Source organism: Zingiber officinale, chromosome 4A (assembly GCF_018446385.1).
Source record: "Zingiber officinale cultivar Zhangliang chromosome 4A, Zo_v1.1, whole genome shotgun sequence".
Lineage (NCBI taxonomy): Eukaryota > Viridiplantae > Streptophyta > Magnoliopsida > Zingiberales > Zingiberaceae > Zingiber > Zingiber officinale.
In genome coordinates, this window is record NC_055992.1 from 39,494,903 (window position 1) to 39,520,699 (window position 25,797).

General features: G+C 46.5%; 1 protein-coding gene across 1 annotated transcript in view; it reads right to left on the reverse strand.

Annotated features, from left to right (window-relative positions):
* Positions 1 to 25,001, reverse strand: part of LOC121972362 (protein TIC 21, chloroplastic-like) — a 33,674-nt gene extending 8,673 nt beyond the window's left edge. Inside the window, exons 1-2 of the mRNA XM_042524042.1 lie at positions 24,532 to 25,001; positions 3,105 to 3,429 (exon numbers count right to left, since the gene is read on the reverse strand). Of these exons, the coding sequence (XP_042379976.1) occupies positions 3,105 to 3,429; positions 24,532 to 25,001 (795 nt within the window). The remainder of the gene's footprint in view (positions 1 to 3,104; positions 3,430 to 24,531) is intronic.
* Positions 25,002 to 25,797: the final 796 nt, after the last annotated feature.

Here is a 25,797-nt window from a genome sequence, read left to right on the forward strand (position 1 = left end):
TGGACTTTTCCACATCTCGGAAAGGATTAGAGCGGTAGCTTACCGATTGGCACTATCGCCGTCTTTGTCAGGCGTCCACGATGTATTTCACGTATCTATGCTGAGGAGATACGTACCTGACCCGACGCATGTGCTGACAGATATTCCAGTTCCAGTTCAGCCTGACATTACATATGAGGAGGTTCCGGTACGGATTCTCGACCGGAAAGAGCGTCAGTTGCGGAACAAGACTATCCGGCTGGTTAAAGTCGGATGGCAGTATCATTCGGACGAGGAGGCTACTTGGGAGCTCGAGGATACGATCCGAGCTCGATATCCCCATCTTTTCACTTGAGGTATGTGAGTTTATTTGCCGTTCAACATTTATTATTATTATCTGTTATTAGTACTTGCTGATGGTAGATACTGAAATTTGGGGACCAAATTTTTATTAGTGGGGGAGAATGTAAAATACCGGAAAAATGACGATTATTAATAAGGGAATTTTCCGAAATTTTTGGAGATTTTTCGGGAATTTTTCGGAGCTCGTACGAACGAGTTAATGGGGATGAAAATGGGGCCAGGGAAAAGCCTGTTTAAGCGATCCATTTAAGCGAGGAAATGTTTATAATTTCATTTCCTTTTTCTTTTAAATTCTTTATTTGTTTTCTCTTTTTTTTTCTTTCCCCGCCGAAGCCGCGTGCTATTCTCCTCTGTGCGTTTCTGTGCCCTAACCGGCGCCGCACGAGTCCTTCTTCCTCCTCTCCCGAGTCTCTTCTCTTCTCCTCCGGCCCTGCCCAAGCGCCGGCGAGCGCAAGCCATTGCCGGCGATCCATCCTCTGCCCTAGCCTTGCCGTGGAGTTCCCAGCGTCGTCCCCTAGCCCTGGCTGACCCGCGGTTCCTTCTCTTCTTCGGTTTTCTCCGCACGGCAGAGCACCCCGACCAAGCACCATCTCTTCTAATCAGAAACCGTGCCCTAATCTCCGACTTCTTCATCGGTTTCACACCTCAACGCCGCTGTCTCTGCCCAAACCTCCAGTTGTGTGCCCTAGTCGATCTTGGAGGTAAGTTGTTGGAGTTAGGTTTGTTTGGCAGTAGTCTTCACTCTGTTCTTGATCCTCTTGATGTGGATCAAGATCACGAGATTTGAGAGGAAGCAGTGAGTGGTATTCCTTCTTTGGAGTTCAACGATTCACTAATTTTAGATGATTGGTTGTCTGGTTAATCAGTGAATCTCCTCTCCTTGAATTCTGACAGTGAAGTTTCCAGCAGGGGGGTCTTGTTGTGGAGTATTTTTAGTCCAGCAGCCATCCTGTGTCCTGCAGCCACGATCCTTGTTGTTGATCAACAAGAGGCAGTGAATTGAGGTGAGGTGTAGAAAATGGATTTCGTAATTAGTTGTACATGTGTAATAAAATTAGGTTTATGTTTATGTGTTTTTGGTTTAGGGTTTTGCCCTAAATAGTTTTAGGAATTTTGTTTAGCTATTTATGTAAATTGTAGCTAAATAAAATATATTTATTTATATGTGACACAGGACTTTGACGCGAGACGAGTATCTCGGAGTCAGATCGGACCTTTCTATTTCCGGAGGCGGGTACTTTGACTTATGTCTTTGATATGCATGATAAATTGTTTAACAAATAACAATAATTGTGTTACTCTTTGTTTCGGTTGGTCACTACATGATTATAGCATGTTGTTTGTTTATTTATTCTGCTCTGCATATTATCTATATGATCATATATGTTTGAGTAGTGACCCAACCACATGATATGCTATGTTCTAGACTTAGGGTTTGTTTGATGCCCTATTTGGTTGTGTACCATTTATTTGACACATCTTTCAGTGGTACACACTTGTATTTATTTATATGGACCATGCCATGTTTTAGTGTCATGCATCATGATTGCATGCTGTACGATTGTCGGCTCTACTATGGTTGAGCCCATCGTCAGTTACATGTACTGCACACACCACCCATGGATTAGTTGTATATCTGGCTGGAGTGTGGCGGTTCTGCTGTTTGGCTCCGTTGGTCTGAGGACTCAGCGTGGTAGCCGGCAGACAGTTCCGCTCTGTTTGGCTCTTTAGTGTAGCAGCGTGGTAGCCGGCAGATGGTGGACTCTGTTTGGCTCCGTTGGTCAGGAGACTCAGCGTGGTAGCCGGCAGAGATATCCTCCCCGTCGTTGTGTACCGGGAGATGAGAGCATTGAGCTCCCCCATTTATGATTTGGGGCCAGAGGATAGGAGTACTCCGACAGCATTCCGTCCACTCAGTCACTGTCAGGAGCAGTGATGTCCGAGTGCACGGTCACCATATGCATTTATTGCATTTTATTGTTGTGATTGCTGCACTTATATGCTGCATTTGTATGGATGCATTTGATTGACATGCATACAGGATTATGATTTCTTCGGTCTGACGACCTATTACCTTTGTACCTTGATTCCGGTTAGTACAGTTATCTCCTGATTTCATTTCAGTTGCATTTATTCCTTCTCGTATTCAGGAGACTGTACGCATGATTAGTGTTGTCTGTTATTTGTTTTATTATGCATATCAGTTGTACCTGCTGAGTGTTGGACTCACCCCGCCTCCATTGTTGATATTTTCAGGTTGAGGCTGTCCGGAGCAGTTCCAGTCGCTGGCTCCCCCATCAGCACGTAGAGCCAGTTCTCTGCTGGTTTGAGTCTTATTGATATTTTGGCTTTTTCCATATAGAACGTTGTCTTATTCTGGTTTTTGGATCTTTATTTATGGAATGTGTATGGATTATTTTTGTTTGATGAACTCTTGATGTGATTTTTGGATTCTATTCTACTACGTACCTGCCTGGACGGCAGAAGAGGTAAGTTCGTTGGATTTGAGCTTTACGAGTGTAGTGGAGTAGGGTGGATTTCGAGTCAGAGTCCTATTGTTATTGATTACTATTATAAACTGCGTGGTGTTTGTTTTTATTTTTGTTATCATTCCAGCCGCCTGTGGCTGATGTATATGTGATATGTAGGAAGTTTCATATTGTCCGCCGTACAGGGGAGATGCTGCCGAAATTTCTTCGGACAGAGACTCCTCTGGGGCGTGACAGAAGATATTTGTGTATGGGCTAGGATAAAAAAGGCACCTTTGAAGGTTCATTAGCTGTTCTTTGAAGCTTTTCTGATAGTTGTATATAACCAAAAAACCAGAACACCGAAATATATGCAACTGCAATTGCACCAGCAGTAGGATAAAAGGTCACTGGTGTAGCGATCTTCCCAGTCACAAATGTGGAAAATGATAAAATAACAGCAGAAACAATGGTGCATAGTAGCTGGCCCCAGAATCCGATACTTCCCAAACGCTTGAAATATCTGGCAGTGTCTTCTAATCTCTTGGAGACCTGCTTAAGTTGAAGCCAAAAATATGATAAGAGGTTTTTAGAAGACAAAGGAGGGTCTAATTGATCACTGACGAGTAATTATATGTGGGAGTAATGAAATTCTGAATACATTCTTCCATTAATGGTAAACATGATTGGCAACTCAAGCAAGACTAGGTGACATATTGAAACACATCACTTAGCTTTATAATGGAAGATGTGGATAACTATACGACACCCTTAAAATTCTAAAACAAAAAGGAATAGTAATGAAATAAAATTCAATTTTTTTATTTCATTTTCTTTCTTTTTGGACATTAATGAATTTCTTCTTTCAATATGTACACTATACCAGTAATTTTAAATTTGTTCTCACAAACTCTAAGATAATCCTGCTATACTATAATGCTCCATCAGCTCCACAAAGTATGTGAACAAAGACCGATTCAAATAGCTAGACAAATATGTCACGCCCGCGACCGACGACGAATATCGACGTTGCTTTCAAACAAAAAATTCGAAATCAACCGGCCTTGGTACTACAATAATTGCAAAATAAACTAGACTTTTCATTCCAAAATAAACTAGTCTTTTCATTCCAAAATAAACGGTAAATTGTTCCTACTATTTGAACTAATTAAATTACATCCATTTAAATTTAAAAATCCGATATTGTAAAATACCGTAACAAAATAATAATAGCATAATAAGGTTTAATAGACGAATAACCTTAATGGAATTTTTAGAAATTTTCTGAGAATTTTTCAGAACTCGTATGACGTATTTTAAGAGGATAGAACTATTAGATTCAGAGGAGACCTATTTGAAATATTAAAAAAATAGGAGTGGATTGAGAAATGAACCTAGAGTTTAATTAAAATACCTAAGTTTAAGTATATAAATGTCTCATTTTCCTCACGCGTGTCCTAAAATCCACGTTGCCGACACCTCTTTCCCCTCCCAATCTTTGCCCGTTGTCACTGGATCGTCGATCGTCGGCGTCGATCCGTCCCTCTTCGACCATGAGCGAGAAGTTGACTCTCTCCCAGCCTCCTCGCACTATTGTTCGACGTCATGTGACTTGATTCCAGCCGACTTCCTCTTCGGATCTCACTGATGTCGTCGCCCCTTTCCTGATCGTCGGCCGCCGAGGACCACAAGGGCCGGATTCCTCTAGCTCAGCTGCGACAAGAGCGACAGCCAACCCTCCCATGGCCTGTTCGCGCTACTATTGTCTGCCGCCTCGTCGAGCGACTATGCCGCTTGATTGTCGTTGTCTCCTCGGTCCACCCATAGTGGACCGCCATCTTGGCTCCGGTCACTTGCTTGGAGTCATCCGACCACCGAGAAAAGCCACCACCAGCTGAGAGAGGGATCCAAATTCCACATTGGATTTCTGTCTTTCCTCTTCATCAGATCAAGGGTTTTTCTTCATCGTGTGTTGTGGATAGAAGGTAAGACAAGTTAATCTTAGATTTGAAACAATCTTAATTCTACTATTGCATCGGGAGGTTTCTGATTTGGGTGGTTTGCCGGATACTGTAGCTCCGGCCTTCCTCTTGCCTCTTGATGTAGGGCTGGACCTTACTCCTGATCCGATCAGTTAGTATGGGGGTACTTGGTTTGGATGACAACAGTTCTAGCTCCAACCATCTATATTTCTGACAGTGAACTGAGTTTTGGAGGTAATTCATACGTAAAATACATTTGATTTTAGTAGTAGAATGATTAAGGTTAGTTGGGGATTAATTAAAAATCATGTACGATTAGAGTTATCTTAATTAGTTTTGGAGATTTGATTTAGCTATTTAATCCATATTAAATTAGCTAAATAACGTGTAATGATGTAGGACCCTGGTTATTGGAGACGACATCTTGACGTGGGATTTAATTGACATGATCTATACATTAAAGGTGGGTACCTTTGACTTATCTCTTTTGATATTGTCATTCCGATATGTGTAATAGGTTATAACTAGTGATGGTTATGTTTATATTTGCTTGGTATGTCACTACTTGATACCCGTAGTATGCCCATATTGTTATCTGTTATGCATTTATGTTTATGCCTCTTGATTTTTGCCATGTGTATTTATGTTCATAGAAGTAGTGACATACAATGCATTACCGGGTATAGGCCTAGCTACTAGATATACTTGGCATGTGTACCTAGATTTATTATCTGACATGTGTACTTAGTTTTATTATCTAACATGTATACCTAGATCCTTGTTATGGAATTACATGCTTTAGTGTCATGCACCATTTTGCATGATTACATGCTGAGCGATTGTCGACTCCTTTATAGTTGAGCACGTTGTCAGTTACATGATCTGCACACACAACCACTCATGGGTTAGTGGTACATCAGGCAGGGTGTACGCAGTTTGCTCTGTCAGGGCTCCGCTGGTCCGCTCATGGGTAGTGTGACTGCAGCGTGGTAATAGGCAGGGATCCCTCCTCTTGACTATGACACAGGGAGATGAGAGCTTAGACTCCCCCACTATGTTTGGGGTAGGAGGATAGGTGTACTCCGACAACATCCTGTCCACTCGGTCACTCAGGAGTAGTGATGATAGAGTGCACAGTTGTCATAGCCCTACTCACTCGACCTCACCATCGCATGTGACATGGTTGACTGGCGTCAAGGGTAACCATGTCATTTGCATCATATGCATGGATTACATTTTATTGCTTGTGATTGTTGCATTTTGAATGTTGCATTTTGGTGGTTGCTTATGATTGACATGCATACAGGAGACATTATGTATTTTGTCTGACAACCCTGCACCTGTTGGTATGGTTCACACCTTTATGTTCGAATAAGAGGTCCTGGTGAGTACAGTATTCTTCTGTTGTTCAATTTTGTATTATCTGTTATTATTCAGAATACTGTACTGCATAATTATTAATAATAGTTATATAGCTTACTATGCATGTTGATCGATACAGTAAAATACCGGAAATAGACGAATATTAATAAGGGAATTTTTCGAAATTTTTGGAAATTTTTCGGGAATTTTTCAGAGCTCGTACGGACGAGTTGACGGGGATAAAAACGGGGCCCGGAAAAGCCTGTTTAGGCTACCCATTTAAGCGAGGAAAAGTTTACTTTTTCTTTTATTTCTTTTCTTTATTTGTTTTTCCTTTTCCTCCGGTTTCTCTTTGTCGTCGTTTCCCTCTTCCCCTGCCGAAGCTCTTACGCGCCCGAGCCTCACTCGCGATTGCGCCCTAACCGCTGAGGCAGTTTCCCTCTCCTATTTCTTCTTCTCCTCTTCCGAGCATCGGCAGCCGACAAAAGTTCTCTGCCCTAGCTTCTCCACCGCCGCACACCCCTTTCTCTCCTTCTCTGCCGAGCCGGTCTGTGCCCTAGCCATCCCCGACGCTGCCATCCAAGCCCTAGCGCCGGCCGAGCCGCCCTCCCGATTCTGCCTCCTCGCCGAGCGACGGCGCCGATCACCAGCCACACCTCCCCTGTGCCTTAGCTTGTGTTCACCGCCGTGTCCTCTTGCGCTGCTGCCTGCCTCGACCCCTTTTTTGCCGCGCCGACCTCCGATCACCGTCAACGCTGAGCCTTAGACCCGGCTAGCCGCGGCACCCTTTCTGCTTCGACTTCCTCCCCACGGCAGAGCACCCCGGCAGAGCACCACTTCTCCCCTTACTGTGCCGTGCCCTAGTTTAGATTCGGCCGAGCCCTTCCTCTATGTCCTAGGTTCCTGTTGAGGTAAGATTGGGTTATTGTTGATATATTTGTAATCTCTATCGTGACTTCATCTTGAAACTGAATCGTAGGGAAAGATTTACAGCAGGTTGTTGTGTGTTGTGCATCAACATTCAGGGGTTGTGAGGAAGAGGAAGGCTTTGCTGTGAAATATTCTAACAGTAAACTTTGGATTTCCGGTGCAAAGCATGGCTGCGAACGAGGTAAGGGGGTAGAGACCTGATATGTTTTGTAGTTAGACGATCATGTATAGCTTGATCAGATGTATGAATTGAATTAGGTATAATTTGGATTTAATTTAGGCAGGTCGAGGAGGTTGGTTTAGGGTTTTGCCCTAAATAGTTTTAAGAATTTTGTTTAGCTATTTATGTAAATTGTAGCTAAATGAAATATATTTATTTATATGTGACTCAGGGTTGTGACGCGAGACGAGTATCTCGACGTCGGAATTGGACCGGATACGATCCTTTCTTATTGGAGGCGGGTACTTTGACTTATGTCTTTTGATATGCATAATAATATGTTTAACATATAGCAATGATTGTGTTATCCATTTGTTTCGGTTGGTCACTACATGATATGTTACATGTTTGCTTGTTTACTTATTATGCATTGCATGTTATTATTTACCTGATCATACATGTTTTAGGTAGTGACCCAACCATATGATACATTATGTTCAGGACCTGGGGTTTATTTGATACCCTATCTGTTTGTGTACCTTCCATTTGATACATTGTCTTGTGGTACACATTTTATATTTATGTATGGAGCATGCTATGCTATTCGTGATATTGCCATGTTTAGTGTCATGCATCATCTTGCATGATTGCATGCTGTGCGATTGCCTGCTCCATTATTGTTGAGCACATTGCCAGTTACATGTATCTGTACACACCACCACTCATGGGTTAGTAGTATATCAGACAGGTGTGTGACAGTTCTGCTGTTTGGCTCCGTTGGTCTGGTGACTCAGCGTGGTAGCCGGCAGACAGTTCCGCTCTGTTTGGCTCCGTTGGTAGCCGGCAGACAGTTGGACTTTGTTTGGCTCCGTTGGTCCGCTCATGGGTAGTGTGACTCAGCGTGGTAGCCGGCAGAGATTCCTCCCCATCATCGTGTACCGGGAGATGAGAGCATTGCGCTCCCCCATTTATTATTTCGGGGTAGGAGTATGTGTGTACTCCGACAGCATCCCGTCCACTCGGTCACTCATCAGGGGCAGTGATGTCAGAGTGCACGGTTGTCACAGCCCTACCCACACCGACTCACCATTGTGTGTGAGGTGGCTGACTGGCGTCAAGGGTAACCAAGTCATTGGCATCATACGCATGATGCATTTATTGCTTGTGTTTGCTGCATTTACTTGCTGCATTTATATGGATGCATATGATTGACATGCATACAGGATTATGACACTCTCGGTCTAACGACCCAGTTATCTTTATGCCTTGGTCCTGGTTAGTACAGTTTTCTCCTATTTTTGTTTCAGTTACATTTATTCTTCTCGTATTCAGGAGACTGTACGCATGATTAGTGTTGTCTGTTATTTACTTTATTATGCATATCAGTTGTACCTGCTGAGTGTTGGACTCACACCCTCCTCCGTTGATATTTTTCAGGTTGAAGCTGTCCGGAGTAGTTCCAGTCGCTAGTCCCCATTGCACGTAGTGCTAGTGCTCTGCTGATCACGAGTTGTTATTTTAGTTTTCTCTATCAGACTATGTCTTGGTCTTGAAATATTTTACTTATGGATCTTGTATGGATTCTTATCGTTGATGGATTTTGGTATGATTTGGATATGTTTTACTCCATGCCTGCCTGGACGGCAGAAGAGGTGAGTTTGTCGGATTTGTGTTTTATGAGTGTAGTGGAGTAGGAAAAATCGGATTTGAGCTTTACGAGTGTAGTTGAGTAGGGTTATTTTCGAGTCATCGTATTACTGTTCTATTTGTTTACTGATCCTGTCCGAACGCCGACTCAACGGACGCTGGGCACGTGGTGCTCTCCGATTTGCTGATATAGATCTCCGGCTAGTCGTACGAAGCTCCAGCGAACCTGCACAGAAGTCGGGCCGGGAAGGGGTTCCCAGCGGCGACCCTCCGACGCTCAACTCAGGCAAGCAAGTAGTGAAAAAGGTGGCTTCAAAGATGTCTCACGCGTACCTCCGGCGAAGTATGAGGCTCTTTATATAGCGCGGTGAAAGAGCTCCTGCACGTCCACCGAGGCGCATACGTGTCCGTAGCCCATACCTTGGTATGTGTCTGTCAGAAAGCTTACCTGACGCCATACTGCTACAGTCCCAGCACGTCGTCGATGGGACAACAGAACACCCCGTTGTCAGACTTGTAGTACGGCCTAGCCATAGGGCTTGACAACTGTCATAAGATGTTCTTGTCCCTCTCTACCGATCACAGGCCAGGGCGTCTGGCCAGCCGCTGGACGGGAAGTCCATCCGGACGGCCCTTATCTTAAGTGCTGGCCGGACGGAGCTCACATCCCGTCCGGCCTGCCGTTGGCATCGATATACTGGGGATATTTTCGGTAGGATGCCATGTAGGGACTGTAGCAATGTCACCTTCTATTAGGCTTTCCGCTCGGCTCTTTGCTACTGTTTAATTGAGCGTCGGAACCCCGACTTCTGTCGGGGCAACTTTTGCCATCGGCTATTCACCGGTCGGTCGGCCCCTCCTTCTCCGATCGGCCACCTGGGCCTTTGATTCCCGCGTGGCATTGACCCCTCAGAATGGGGGTCCCCTGTTCTAACCGCCGGATCACTTGCCTCCCCCTCAAGTCTAGTCGAAGGAGGCGAAGTCCAACTGACTGGACTGCCGATCTGACTGGACTACGGTCGCTATACTAGTCCACTCGGCTAGGCATAGAGTTGCATATCCGGTCGGCGGTGTCTCGCTCATGCTTTGTATTCCCTTGAAATTCCTATCAAATCCTTTCACTCACTGCCAATCACGTGCACTACACACGGTAAGGTGCATTCATTAAATGCGACCATTGTCCTGCTGACACGTGGTAACCCTGCTCTTGTCAGCGTATGGCGGTGGCGTTACCTCCGATGGGACAGCAGCCGTTTGAAATGAATGGCTAGATGATAACCTCGTTCTCCGTGACCTGAATCGGACGGCCACGGCCGTTCGACGCTAACGTTATAAATCTCGCCGCCAATTCTCTCCGCCGCCTTCTTGTTTCATCGACTTCGCCCTCACGCTGGTCTCTCTGCTCCGGCGATCCTCATTCCCTACCTGTTTGGTGCGCTCGTCATCTTCTTCCTTTCCTCGATCTTTCTAGCACCCGTAAGCCTTCCTTTTCTGCTACCCGCCTCCTGTATTGCTTCCTTTTGCATTCTATCGGCATTTTCTTTTAGTTTTTCTGTCGATTATCGCTTTTGTTTCGACCATAGCGAGTACTTCTACGCCTACAGTCGGCGCTCCTGGTCTCTGGTATACGACTATGGAGAGCCGATTCGATGAAGAAGACACATTGCGTCTTATTCGGACGTATGAAATTCCGGCCGACCACGAAATAGTTGTAGCCACTCCTTCCGATCGGCCGAATGACCCGCCGCCCGGCACCATTTGCTTCTTCCGTGATCAATTTTTGGCCGGGCTGCGCTTTCCTCCACATCCGTTCATCATCCAAATATGCAACCACTTTCGCCTCCCGCTCGGCCAATTAGTCCCGAACTCGATTAGGTTGCTGAGCGGAGTGATAGTACTTTTCAAGTTGAATGATATCCCCCTGGACCCCCAAATCTTCCACTATTTCTTCTACCCAAAACAATCCGAGTGGGGGACCTTCATATTTCAATCTAGGTCGGGTTTCGTCCTATTTACCAATATGCCGAGCTCCAATAAGCATTGGAAGGAGCATTTCTTTTTTATGCGTCTTCCCGAACGGCCAGCCTTCCGAACGAAGTGACAGACGGCGGTGCCGAACCAACCGGGTCTTGGCAAATTCAAGAGCCATCCGGCGTATCTTCATGTGGCCAACCAGCTGGTCGGCCAACGCTACGATATTGACAAGTTGCTCCTCCCTGGAGTGATGTATATATTCGGCTTGTCCCCCATCCAAGCCGATCTGCCTTGTAGCATGAGTAAGCGATTCTTATCTCCCATTTTTCTTTTGTTCTAACTGATTTATTCTTTGTTTCTGCAGCTGAAGTTTTGTGGCGTGCAAAGGCAACCGAAAAGCTCAAGCTGAAAGCCGCCAATATTGAGGCGGTGAAGGACAAGGAGGCAGCCGAACGGGGTTTGGTTCTGGCCGGCTCAACAAATGAAGGGAGCGAGGGAACTCAAGTTGCTCCCGAGGCTTCGGCCGCCCGCGTCTCCACTGACGAGGCCGCAGCCCATATCACATCTGTCCAGGCCGAGGAGGAGGGCCGATCGGCTGACGAGGCGCCCTTGGTGACTCGTAAATGCCGTCGGCTAGAGCAAGCCGCTCAACAACCTCCTCCAGGGGAGCAGCTTGCCGAGCGGAGCGATGAAGCTCCTGTGTTTTTTGAGGCGGTCTCCTCGGAGCACACTCCGACTCAGCTTGACTTGCCGCCGACCATCGCTGAGGCTCAACCTTCCACCACTCAGACTCTACGCCGTCTTAGGCGACTGGGCGACCGTCCGGTCGGTGAGTCCTCTGGCCATGCTGCTGCGTCTCAAGATGACTCGAGCGGCCCGAGGGTGATAAAAACTGTCCTCAGATTTCCCTCGAAGGAATACCTACTGGCCGCCGATCGGCCATCTGTTCCCGAACAGCAGATCACCCTCACCGGTCCGCTCGCCAAGGTTTGCAGTCAACTAGGGGACAGTAATCTGCAGCAGGCGACCGGGGTATGCCTTTCTGCTTTACTGATATTTTTTATTTGCGTTTTTAACTTAACTGCCTTCATTCGCAGAGTTGGGTAGAGCAGATCGCAGTCAGCAATCGACTGGCTGAGCTGGAGGAAGAAATGAAAAAACTTAAACTTTCGGAGGCAAACCAAGGGCAATCCACGGCTGCTTTGGAGAAGAGCAAAAAGCTTTTGGAAGCCGAACGGAGACGCACTTCCGATCTGTCGAGCGAGGTCGCTCGGCTTGAAGCTGTGGTCAAATAACGGGATAAAGAGATCAAGACGGCGACCACTCGGAAGCGCAAGGCCATCGATGACATGGACCTAATGAAGGTGGAGATCAGAGGGCTAGAGCAACGCATCAAAGATCTGGATGCCCTTCTGGCCACCGAGAAGGAGGTCCGCTCGGCCGATCTTCTTAAATTTGAAGAAGACTTGAAGGATCTCCGTGCCGCCAACGATGCATCCCGAGTTGCACTCAAAGAGTATCAGGAGGGGGAGTCGGCTCGCTATGACGAAGTGAGAAAGGCATTTGTCCGCTCGGACGACTTCGGAGAGAAATTCACCGACAAGATTTCCCTCACTTTCGAAGAGGCGATTAAGGCGGCGGTGGATTACTTGAAGACCAAAGGTCACCTTCCCGCTGAGTTGACCATCCCCCCAGAGGATCTGGCTACCGTGATGGGCGCCATTCCAGATGCTCTTTTTGATTTTGACGCGTGAGGCGTGTTTTTTATCAACCTTTTTGTATTGTCGTTCGGCCAAACTTATTTTTGTTGTAATTCCTTTTGTTTGCCCAGCATTTGACGCAAATAGATCATCTTTCTGTTCCTGCAACTTTTGTTTTGGCGAGAATTTTTTCTTTCGTCATGTTTAAAGTGTTCTTTTAAACTCCTCCGATCGGCTTCATACTCTAACACGGATTCAAGCCGCTCAGCTTCATACTCTAAGACGGACTCAATCCGATTGTCTTCAACAAATGTCTTTCGCCATGCAACTGCGTAGCCGCTCGGCGAAATAATTGTCGTTCACCTTAATTCCTACTAACCATCCATTGCTTTGCACCTTACCTCATAGAGTTCTTCATATATTTTTGCTAAGCGAGCCGCTCGGCCGTATGTTGGCCTTAAAGAACAGGCTCTAGCGTCGGTCGGCTCTTATCGCCGGAATGCATCACGTGGATGGCTATCCGCTCGGACGTTTATAGACGCCGGCTCGTCTCTCGATATTTAACGTCGGAGCTCGACGGCCTTCCGCTCGGACGTTTATAGACGCCGGCTCGTCTCTCGATATTTAACGTCGGAGCTCGGACGTTTATAGACGCCGGCTCGTCTCTCGATATTTAACGTCGGAGCTCGACGGCCTTCCGCTCGGACGTTTATAGACGCCGGCTCGTCTCTCGATATTTAACGTCGGAGCTCGACGACCTTCCGCTCGGACGTTTATAGACGCCGGCTCGTCTCTCGATATTTAACGTCGGAGCTCGACGGCCTTCCGGCCGGAGGGTTTCTACTGGCTATTTAGCGTCGGAGCTCGGCGACCTTCCGCCGGACGTTTATAGACGCCTCGTCTCGATATTGCCGGAGCTCGACGACCTCCGCCGGGCTTATAGACGCGCCTGCTCTCTCGATATTTAACGCCGGAGCTCGGCGGTCTTCCTTCGGACGCGTTTATAGACGCGCCGTCTCGATATTTAACGTCGGAGCTCGACGGTCTTCCGCTCGGACATTTATAGACGCCGGCTCGTCTCTCGATATTTAACGTCGGAGCTCGACGGCCTTCCGCTCGGACGTTTATAGACGCCGGCCCGTCTCTCGATATTTAACGTCGGAGCTCGACGGCTAACCTTTAACACAGCCGCTTGGCGGGCATACTAGCCATCCTTTAATTCATTTCTGCTTCCTGCATTACAAGGACATGGGCAACTAGAATATACATAAAAATGGATTACATCAGTGCACCTTTCACCCAGCTCGATAAGGCTGGAGATGATTTGCGCTCCAAGGTCGGTCCAGCTGTCGTCCGTCTTCATCCTCCAAATAGTAAGCGCCCGAGCGGAGCTTTTCGATGATTTTGAAAGGACCCGCCCAGGGAGCTTCCAGCTTGCCGACGTCGCCGACCGGCCTGACTTTCTTCCATACAAGGTCGCCGACTTGGAATGATCTGGGGATTACGCGCCTGTTGTAGTTTTGCTTCATCCGTTGACGGTACGCCGTTAGCCGGACGGACGCCTTGGCTCGTTCCTCGTCAACCAAATCCAGCTCCATGTTCCTCCGCTCGGCGTTGTTGTCGTCATAATTCTGGATCCGAGCGGACTCGACGCCAACTTCGATGGGAATCACCGCTTCGCCGCCGTATACCAGATGAAAAGGCGTGACGCCCGTTCCTTCCTTTGGAGTCGTTCGGATGGCCCATAGGACGCCCGGCACTTCATCCACCCAGCTTCCTCCCATATGGTCGAGCCGAGCGCGCAGAATACGAAGAATTTCCCGATTAGCTACTTCGGCTTGACCATTGCTTTGGGGGTATGGTACGGACGTGAAGTGTTGCTCGATGCCATAGCTTTGGCACCAATCTTCGAGCAACTTTCCGGTGAACTGCCGTCCGTTGTCGGAAATCAGTCGGCGAGGGATGCCGAACCGACAGATGATATGCTGCCATATGAACTTTTTAACCATCTGTTCGGTGATCCTGGCCAGAGGCTCGGCCTCCACCCACTTGGAAAAATAATCGACCGCCACTAGCAGAAATTTCCGCTGTCCGGTCGCCATAGGAAATGGACCAACAATATCCATTCCCCACTGATCGAACGGACATGAGACCGTCGATGCCTTCATTTCCTCTGCCGGTCGGTGGTAGGAGTTATGGTACTTCTGGCACGAAAGGCACGTCGACACGGTCCGAGCGGCGTCTGCTTGTAAGGTTGGCGAGAAGTATCCGGCCAATAGGATCTTCTTAGCCAGCGATCGTCCGCCCGGATGTCCTCCGCATGATCCTTGATGTACTTCTTGGAGGATGTAAGCCGAGTCCTCCGAGCTCACGCATTTCAACAGCGGGCGTGAGAAAGCCTTCTTGTAAAGCTGATCGCCGATGAGTGTAAACCGACCGGCTCTCCTCCTTAGCAGCTGGGCTTCATTCTGATCGGACGGTGTGGCGCCCGAGCGCAGAAACTCCGTGATAGGTGTCCTCCAGTCGCTCGGAAACGTAAGGCCTTCCATACGGTCGACATGCGCCACCAATAATACTTGTTCAATCGGCTGCTGTATGGCAATTGGCGTTATTGAGCTAGCGAGTTTGGCTAACTCATCGGCCGCTTGATTTTCTGCTCTGGATATCTTCTGGACAATGACCTCTCTAAAATAGGCCTTAAGTTTCTCAAAGGCTTCAGCGTAGAGCTTGAGTCGAGCACTGTTGATTTCGAAGGAACCAGAGAACTGCTGCGCGGCCAACTGTGAATCCGAATGAAGCGTTACCCGACCGGCTCCCACATACCGAGCTGCCTGTAAGCCAGCTATAAGGGCTTCATACTCTGCCTCATTATTTGTGGCTTTATAATCCAGCCGGACGGATAAATGCATCTTTTCACCTTGAGGGGAGAGCAGCAGTATTCCAATCCCGCTTCCAAGTCGAGTGGACGATCCGTCCACAAATATTCTCCACATGGCTTCCGGCTCTGAATTCTGCACTTCAGTCACAAAATCAGCCAAGGACTGCGCTTTGATTGCCGAGCGAGGCTGGTATTGGATGTCAAATTCACTTAACTCCGTCGTCCATTTGATGAGCCTTTTGGATTCAATAATACACGCCCGGGCTATTGGTTTTGACAATGATGGTATGCGCCAGGAAGTATGGCCGAGCGGCGAGGGCCAGAGCGAAAGCCAGCTTCTCGAGCCCAATGTAGCGAGATTCAACATCTTTAAAATATGACTAAGGAAATACACGGGCTCTTCTCCGCTCACTAATGCCGAGCCGATTGCTTGCTCGGTTGAAGACAAGTAAATACATAATGACTCACCCACAGTCGGCTTAGCTAGGAGGAAGTTCAGATATGCCTTCAAGTCTTGAGCCCGATCGCATTCTTCATCAGTGAAACTTAGTGGCTGCAAGATTTTGAAAAAGAAAGGCTCGGTCGGCGGTTTGGAGATGAATCGGGCAGGCGGTTATCCAGGCCGGTCAGCACTTCCCTTGTATTTCTTGGAAGGCATGTCTTGTAGAGCTTTCACCTTGCTGGGATTTGCTTGATGCCCCTCGGTCACTATGTACCCCAAGAAACGCCCTCCTTTTGCTCCGAACGGCACTTCGGGGATTTAGCTTGACTCCATATTTGCGTAGCGTAAGCTTTCCTCCATGTCTTTGAAAAGATCGGCCGTGACGGACTTGATGAGAATGTCGTCCACATACACTTCCGTCCGATCTGCTCTCTGAACACTTTATTCATCAAGCGCTGATAGGTCCGTTCTTCAATCCGAACGGCATCACATTATAGCAATAGGTGCCGTCGACCTTTTCTTGATCTTCATGGGCGAGCGGCACTTGATGATAGCCTTAGTAGCGTCGAGCATACATATTAATTCGTCGTAGAGTCCACTAGCTGATCTATCAGGCAGAGGATAAAAGTCTTCGGGCAGCTTTGTTGAGATCCCGAAAATCTATGCATACTCTCCATTTGTTGCGGCTTGGAGACTAATACTACGTTCGCCAAGAGGGGGCGCACCTCGCGATATGGCGGCTTCGAGCTTCTCCACCTCCTTGGGATGATAGCGTTATGCACTGAAATCTCTTTTCCTGCTTGGTGGCCGAGCGTCCGGTCGGACGTGGAGCTCATGCTGCACAATACTTGGTGAAATTCCGGGCAGCTCATGTGTCGACCAGACGAAGACATCATGGTTTCTTCTGAGGCATTGGATCACCTCCTCCTTCTGGTTGGCCTCCAGATCAGACGCGATGAATGTCGTAGCCTCCGATCGGGTTGGGTGTATCTGTACTTCCTCTTTTTCTTCATAAACTAAAGAGGAAGGTTTTTCAGTTATAGCATTCACCTCGATCCGTGGCGATTTCCGAGCGGAACTTGCTTCTGCTCGGACCATTTCAATGTAGCATCGCCGAGCTGCCAGTTGGTCTCCCCGTACTTCTCCTACTTTGTCGTCGACGGGGAACTTGATCTTCTGGTGGAAGGTGGAGACGACCGCCCGGAACTCACTGAGCGTCGGTCGTCCCAAAATGATGTTGTAGGATGAGGGAGAGTCCACCACCACGAAGTTCGCTGTCCGCGTCCTCTTAAACGGCTCTTCTCCCAGTGAGATGGCTAGCCGGATTTGCCCGACCGGCAGGACTTCATTGCCCGTAAACCCGTAGAGCGGGGTTGTCATGGGCAGCAGCTCGGCTCGGTCAATTTGTAGTTGATCAAACGCCTTCTTAAATATGATGTTGACCGAGCTTCCTGTGTCAATAAAAACGCGGTGAATAGTATAGTTGGCTATTACCGCTTTGATGAGCAAAGCGTCGTCGTGGGACACTTCAATTCCTTTCAAGTCCTCAGGCCCAAAACTGATTTCGGGTCCACTCGCCCGCTCTCGGCTGCAGTCGACTGCATGGATCTGGAGCTGCCCGACGCTCGCCTTTCTTGCTCGGTTGGAGTCTCCTCCGGTCGGCCCGCCAGCGATAATGTTGATCTCGCCTCGGGAAGTATTACTTCTATTTTCTTCCTCCCGAGCGGATGGTCGAGACCATTCTCTGGACGTTCGGCGATTCTCCTGCCTTGGGGAGCGATGCCAATCGGGAGTCTGTTGCTGTCGCCTATCAGCACGCGTCCGATCGGCTTCATGAGTTCTTTGTCGCCTGTCGACTGAGGGAGACCGTCGGCTGCCATTCCGAGGCACGGGGTGAGCCACGAAGGGAAGACTTCGACAATCCCTTGTGTTGTGCGTATCCGTCCGGTGGAAGGAGCAGAACATCGGGGTCCATTTCTTCTTTGGCTTGCGTGAGACTTGGCATGGGGGGAGCGGATTGCTTCGGCCCTCGGTCCTCTGGGCGGCTGATGAGCGGCGTGCTGTTTCCGCTCAGCATGAGAAGCCCGCTCGGTTGGAGTTTCTTTCTTCCTGGCCGCTTGCGCTTCCTCCACGTTGATGTATTCGTTGGCCCGGTGTAGCATGTGGTCGTAGTCTCGGGGCGGCTTCCGAATGAGCGATCGGAAGAAATCCCCATCCACGAGGCCCTGTGTAAAGGCATTCATCATGGTCTCCGAGGTGGCCGTTGGAATATCCATGGCCACTTTGTTGAACCGCTGGATGTAAGCTCGGAGCGATTCACGGGCTTCTTGTTTGATGGCGAACAGACACGCTGGTTTTTTGATAGCGCCGACTGCTTGCAAAATGATGGAGGAAGGCCGTTCGGAAGTCCTTGAAGCTTGAGATGGATCCGTCCGGCAGCCTCCGAAACCAACGTTGAGCCAATCCAGATAGGGTGGTGAGGAAAACCCGGCACTTCACCCCATCTGTGTATTGATGCAGGGTTGCCATGTTATCAAACTTGCCTAAATGATCATCCGGATCGGTGGTTCCATTGTATTCGCCGATCATTGGAGGCACGTAGTGTTTGGGCAGAGGGTCTCGTAGGATAGCCTCTGAAAATTGGCGATTAATCCGCTCGGGCGATGAGTCCGCTCGGGGGGTTTTCCCTTTTCTGTCATCTCGTCTCGGCATCTCATCAGAAGAAGATCCCCGATCTCTATGAGTGGGTGCGGCTTCGGGGGTGCGGAATAGAGCCCGATGAAATGCAACGGTGGCAGGTGGTGCTTCCGCTCGACCACCAGACGCTAATGTTGCTTGCTGCTCTGGCCGCTCGGCTGTTGCTTTCTGTTTTTATTCCACGAGCTTGGCGGCCCTCAACTCGATCAGAGCGTCGAGTTCCTCCGTGGAAAGCGTCACCGTGTGTTGTCGTCCAGCCTCGTCCATTGTTTCCGTTCGGATACAGGAGCGTTCCCACAGACGGCGCCAATTTGATCCTGTCCGAACGCTGACTCAACGGACGTTGGGCACGTGGTGCTCTCCGATTTGCTGATATAGATCTCCGGCTAGTCGTACGAAGCTCCGCTCCGGCGAACCTGCACAGAAGTCGGGCTGGGAAGGGGTTCCCGGCGGCGACCCTCCGACACTCAAGTCAGGCAAGCAAGTAGTGAAAAAGGTGGCTTCAAAGATATCTCACGCGTACTTCCGGCGAAGTATGAGGCTCTTTATATAGCGCGGTGAAAGAGCTCCTGCATGTCCACCGAGGCGCATACGTGTCCGTAGCCCATACCTCGGTATGTGTCTGTCAGAAAGCTTACCTGACGCCATACTGCTACAGTCCCAGCACGTCGTCGATGGGACAACAGAACACCCCGTTGTCAGACTTGTAGTACGGCCTAGCCATAGGGCTTGACAACTGTCATAAGATGTTCTTGTCCCTCTCTACCGATCACAGGCCAGGGCGTCTGGCCAGCCGGCTGGACGGGAAGTCCATCCGGACGGCCCTTATCTTAAGTGCTGGCCGGACGGAGCTCACATCCCGTCCGGCCTGCCGTTGGCATCGATATACTGGGGATATTTTCGGTAGGATGCCATGTAGGGACTGTAGCAATGTCACCTTCTATTAAGCTTTCCGCTCGGCTCTTTGCTACTGTTTAATTGAGCGTCGGAACCCCGACTTCTGTCGGGGCGACTTTTGCCATCGGCTATTCACCGGTCGGTCGGCCGGGGGGTTGGCCCCTCCTTCTCCGATCGGCCACCTGGGCCTTTGACTCCCGCGTGGCATTGACCCCTCAGAATGGGGGTCCCCTGTTCTAACCGCCGGATCATTTACTATTAAACTGCGTTGTTGTGTCAGCCAGAGACTGAAATTGATATTAACTGCGTGGTGATTGTTTTATTATTGTTATTATTCCAGCCGCATGTGGCTGAGGTATATGGTGATTGTAGAAAGTTTCAGATTGTCCGCCGTATAGGGGAGATACTGCCGAAATTTTTTCGAACAAGGACTCCTCCGGGGCGTGACAGATACCCGCTGAGTTCTTGAACTCACTCCATTGATTATTTCCTATTTCAGATTGAAGCCGCCTGAAGATCCTGTCCGCTAGTCCCATGTCACATCGAGCAACTTCTTCCGTTCTTGTTTCTGTTCTCTTTATTGGTTTTGGACTTATTCATATATATGTATTTTTGTATGGAATTTAGCTTTGTGTTTTCTTGTATTTGGTTTGGTGTTATCGTGTCAAGTCGGATCGGCTCGCAGTTAGTTGTTTTATTGGTTTCACGTTCGTTATTTTATGACTTCCGCTGTGTTATGTTTCAACCGTGTGAGCTGCTTATAAACTGCGTGGTTGTGTTTATATCCAACCGTATGAGCTGTTATTTGCTTGTGAGTAGTCATGTGGCAATGTATATATGTTTCAGATTGTCACAGTTACAGGGAAGATGATGTCCGTTCGCCGGGCATGGACTCAGGGCGTGACATATATTGCCGCGGAATTCTAGTCTTTCCGTCAGAAATTGGAGTGAATTCACCATCCTCATAACTCGACTTGCTCCCTATCCTCGATTTTATTCTCAATTCCAATTCCGTCTCTAACTGAAATGGGTTGTAAGGGGTGAGTGACTTCACTTGGAGTCACCCAGTGAGCGGGGGATAAAACACAAATATAATAGTTCTTGAGAAACAATAATTTTTTTCAGTAGTAGAAATAACAACTAACTCAAAACGAAAATATCCATAGGCACTGAAATTAAATCATGTTCCTCATGGCTTACGCTGATATCATCCCTCTAGAATTATCTCTCCTAGAGGAGTGATCGGAAATAAGAAGTAGATCAAAAATCATAAGTGTTCAGAATATATATCCCTACCATTTAGTTCATAATTAATTCAGTACCCCAAAATGAGTAATAACAGTAATCAGTAATTTCTAGTAATTTGTAATAACACTAGTGTAACAAAACAATTTTCAAAAAATAAAACTAGCACTTTCAAAACTCATAATTTATGTAATAAGCTCACTTACCGAAATTCTTGGAAGTTGATACGACGATGGGAAAGGTGGGATTCTTGAAGTATACTTCTCCTTCCTTACCAAAACGATTCCGCCGGGGATACATCTTCTCTTTCAATCAAGCTTTTTCATAACTTTCCCATGGTTATTTATAGGAGTGAAGTTTTGATTCCACCAACCCCACTATCTCCACTAACACCCTTATCTCCACTAACATCACTATCTCCACTACCCCACTATCTCCACTATCCTATTCGAATCGTGGTCTTTACATTCCTCCCTCCTTATGGAAAGTTTTGTCCTTGAAACTTGAGTCTCCGTAGACCTTGAAAAGATAAGGGTAGTGTATACGCATTTCCTCTTCTCGTTCCCAAGTAGCCTCCCTGTTGGTATGGTTGGACCACTAGACTTTAACATACGGAATAGTCCTTTGTCTCAACACTTAGTCCTTTGAATCCACAATTCGAATCGGGACCTCTTCATACTTCAGGTTTTCCCTTAAGTTCCCTTGAGTTACCAATGATACTTCCCTCAGGATATGACTCAGGTCTGCCACATATCTTCTCCATTGAGAGACATGGAAGATATTGTGGATCCTCGATAAAGCCGGAGGTAAGGCCAGTTTATATGCCAGAGTATCGACCCTTCCAAAGATTTCAAATGTTCTTACGTATCTAGGACTCAGCTTTTCGGACTTGTCCAATCTTGCCACATCTTTCATTGGTGAAACCTTTATATATACTTTCTCACTAATATCGAATTCTAAGGGCCTTCATTTTGTATCAACTCAACTTTTCTGACGGTATTGGACCATCTTTAGTCGCTCTCGAATAATTGCCACTTTGCCCATGATGGCTTGGATGATCTCGGGCTCAGTAAGGGACTTCTCTCCTACTTCATCCTAGTATAAGGGTGATCGGCATTTTCGTCCATACAGTGCCTCGTACAGGGTCATCCCGATGCTACTGTGGTAGCCACTATTATAAGCAAACTTGATTAAAAGCAAATGATCAACCTAATTGAACAAAAGTCTAGCGTGCATGCTTGTAGCATATCTTCGTGCGTTTGGATGGTTCTTTCCGTTTGCCCGTCCGTTTGTGGATTATAAGTCGTGCTAAAGTTAACTTTGGAACTCATTGCATGTTGAAAGCTTTTCCAAAATCAGGACACAAATCTTGGATCTCGGTCGGACAAGATGCTCCTGGCACTCCATGCAGTCGCATTATATTATCCATATAAAGATTTGCTAGCTTGTCGAGATTATAAGTCATACGGACTAGTATAAAATGAGCGGACTTAGTAAGTCTATCCACAATTACCCATATAGCGTCATGACTCTAGCTCAATCTCGGTAACCCTACCACGAAGTCCATGGAAATATGTTCCCATCTCCATTTTAGAATTTCTAATGGTTGTAAGAGTCCTCCCGGTCGTTGATGTTCAGCCTTCACTTGTTGACACACCAAACACTTAGCTACGAAGTCTACTTTGTCTTGCTTCATTCCACTCCACCAGAAGTTTTTTTTTAAGCCTCTATACATTTTTGTGCTTCCAGGATGAATTGAGAATTTGGATTTGTGTGCCTCGGAGAGTACTTCCTTTTGGAGGTTGTCAACATCTGACACACAGTCGTTCCCTCATCTAAAGTATGCCCTTACCATCTACTTGAAATTCTGAGATTTTTCCATCCTGAACTTAAGCTTTTAGTTTTATCAAATTAGGATCCTGGTTCTGACTTATTTTGATTCTTTCACGTATGCATGGTTCGATCGACATTGAGATAAGAATCATCTTTCCCTAATTTTTTCGGCTCAAAGCATCTGCCACTTTATTGGCTTTTCCTGGATGATAACTAATAGTGTAAAATCGTAATCCTTGAGAAGCTCAATACACCGTCTCTGTCTCATGTTTAATTCTTTTTGAGTAAATAAGTATTTGAAGCTCTTGTGGTTTGTAAAGATCTCACATTTGACCCCGTATAAGTAGTGTCTCTAAATTTTTAAAGCAAAGATTACTGTTGCCAATTCGATGTCGTGCGTAGAATAATTTTGCTCGTATGATTTTAATTGTCTTGAGGCATATGCAATCTTGCATAAGCACGCACCCTAGGCTTCCTTTCGAAACATCACTATAGATGGTAAAACCTTTGCCTTCGGTGGATAGAACCTATATTGGTGTCGATGCCAATTTCTTTTTTAAGATCTCAAAGCTCCTCTAGCATTACAAAGCTCCTCTGGCATTTCTCATTCCAATTGAATTTGAAAATTTTCTATGTGAATTTGGTTAGAGGTATGGCTATTCAGAAAAATCCTTCGACGAATTTCCTATAGTAGTCAGCTAATCCTAAGAAGCTTCGAACCTCAATAACAGTTGTCGGTCGTGGTCATTCTAGTATCGCTTCCACCTTCTTTAGGTCCACTGATACTCCCTCCGTCGATATGATATGACCCAGGAAAGTTTCACTCTTTAGCAAGAATTCACATTTCTTGAACTTGGCGTATAATTATTTCTCACGAAGGGTTTCGAGTGTAAGCCGGAGGTGTTCTATGTGGTCTTCTGCACTTGATGAGTAAATGAGGATATCATCGATGAATATTACCACAAACTTATCCAAGAATGGTTTGTAGATGCGATTCATAAGGTCCATGAATGTTGCGGGAGCATTTGTTAATCCGAATGGCATTACCATGAATTCATAATGCCCATATCTTGTTCGGAAGACAGTTTTCAGAATCCTGTCCTTTGATTTTTAATTGATGTCATCCCGCCCTTAAGTCGAGCTTTGAATATCCCTTAGCTCCTTTGAGTTGGTCTAATAAGTCATCAATTCTTGGTAGAGAATATTTATTTTTAATTGTGAACTTATTCAATTCCCTATAATCGATGCACAATTGTATGATGTCGTCCTTTTTCTTTACGAATAACACCGATGCTCCCTTATGCGAACACGCCAATCGGTCTTCAAGGTTGGTGACCGGCCGAGTATTAAGGATGAAATTGAGCATAAGCGTAAACTCGACCGGTCACCAAAGACCCGCTGAGTATTAAGTTCGGAGGAAACTAAAACATAAACGTAAACTCGATCGATCACCAAAGGTCGGCTGAGTATTAAGGATAAAATTGAGCATAAACGTAAACTCGACTGGTCACCAAAGACCGACTGAATATTAAGTTCGGAAAAGACTAAACATAAATGTATGCTCGACCGGTCACCAAAGGCCGGTCGAATGTTGAGAGCGGACGAAATCAAACATAAAAATGAGCTTGCCCGATCGAAAGGAGTCGAACAAAAATGGTTATCAAAGAAACAAAAACAGGGGTGCCAACAATTAGAACATCATAAGAAATAAGAAAAAAGTTAATAATTGTTTTTCATTACAAAAACATTTTGATCTATAATTAAAACAACTTAGGAAACAAGTCGGGAGGTATATCATCAAGTAATTCTCGACGGTCCAAGAAGTTAGCTGAGGGGTTAGAAACTAGATGACCTTTCTTCTTTAATTGTTTTACACCCCCCTCAGCTCCAAGGGTGAAGGCTTTGGCAATTGAAGTAGCAATAGGAGTAGTGAATTTAGGAGATTCTAGCAATATTCTTTTCCTCTTCTTAAACCTGTCATCTTCAGCTGTCATATAATCTGCCAGAGGATCTTGAGAAGCTTTTAATTCGGATTCTTTGAAGGAAAGCTCTGCTTTAACCATGGTTAAGGATGAACGTAAGAAGTTTAGCTCAAAGTTTTTAGACTCCAAATCAGCATCTTCAGCAGTCAATTCTAAAGTATGAGCATCCTTCGACGTTTGTAACTGAGATGACAATTGAGCGTTCGTATACTTGTCCTCTTTGGTTGTCAATTCAGTGCGAAAGATGATCTCTGATTTAACATGAGATTCAAAATTCTCTGCAAAAGTTTTCCATTTACTTGAATTTTCAATTTCTGCCTCGAGAAGTTTTCGAGTCTCTTGTAATTGGTTGGATAACTCTACTAACTCTTTAGAGGCATGGGAAGAAGATGCTCCAGAGGCTTGTTGTCTCAGCTTGGCAACTTCTTGAGACAAATCGTACAAGTAACGGGCCACACTCATACTAATAACTCACCGTTGTCAAAAAAGAAAGTTATTGTTAGAATGTATTAATGAGAAAACAGAGGAACGAAGAGCATATTACCTTAGTTTCCTCAAAAGAAAATTTATCAGCCCAATCAGCAGAAGTGAGCTTCTTAAGTTCTTTACAAGCCTTTGCCCAAACTGTAGTTAAAAAACCCCCCCCCCCCCCCCCCCCCAAATAGAAGAATAGGAGAACCCTAAGTTCCTGGGGTCGATAAAGGAATTGGTTCTGGAAAAGTCATCAAAAACTCAGGATCTAAACTAGCACCCGGAAGAGAAGGATCTTTTGGTGGTTGAATAAGTAGAGAAGCAAGCATAAGGTCTAAAGAAGATAAGATAGGCTCCAAAGAAAAGGGTTGAATGGTCTGATTTAGATTCATAGTTAAAGACCCCCCCCCCCCCCCCCCCAAATAGAAGAATAGGAGAACCCTGAGTTCCTGGGGTCGATAAAGGAATTGGTTCTGGAAAAGTCATCAAAAACTCAGGATCTAAACTAGCACTCGGAAGAGAAGGATCTTTTGGTGGTTGAATAAGTAGAGAAGCAAGCATAAGGTATAAAGAAGATAAGGTAGGCTCCAAAGAAAAGGGTTGAATGTCTAATGTAGCCCGTTTCTTAGGGAGGGGCGCTAATGTTAATATTCACCCGGGGCGTTTTCTTGTGGGAGTAGCTTCTAGGGCTTGTTTTGTAGCTCCAAGAGGGTGTCCTCCAGAGTGGCATGAGAGCTAGAAGCAAGTGTAATACCCCGGTTCTGAGATTCTGGTTAAATATGACTTA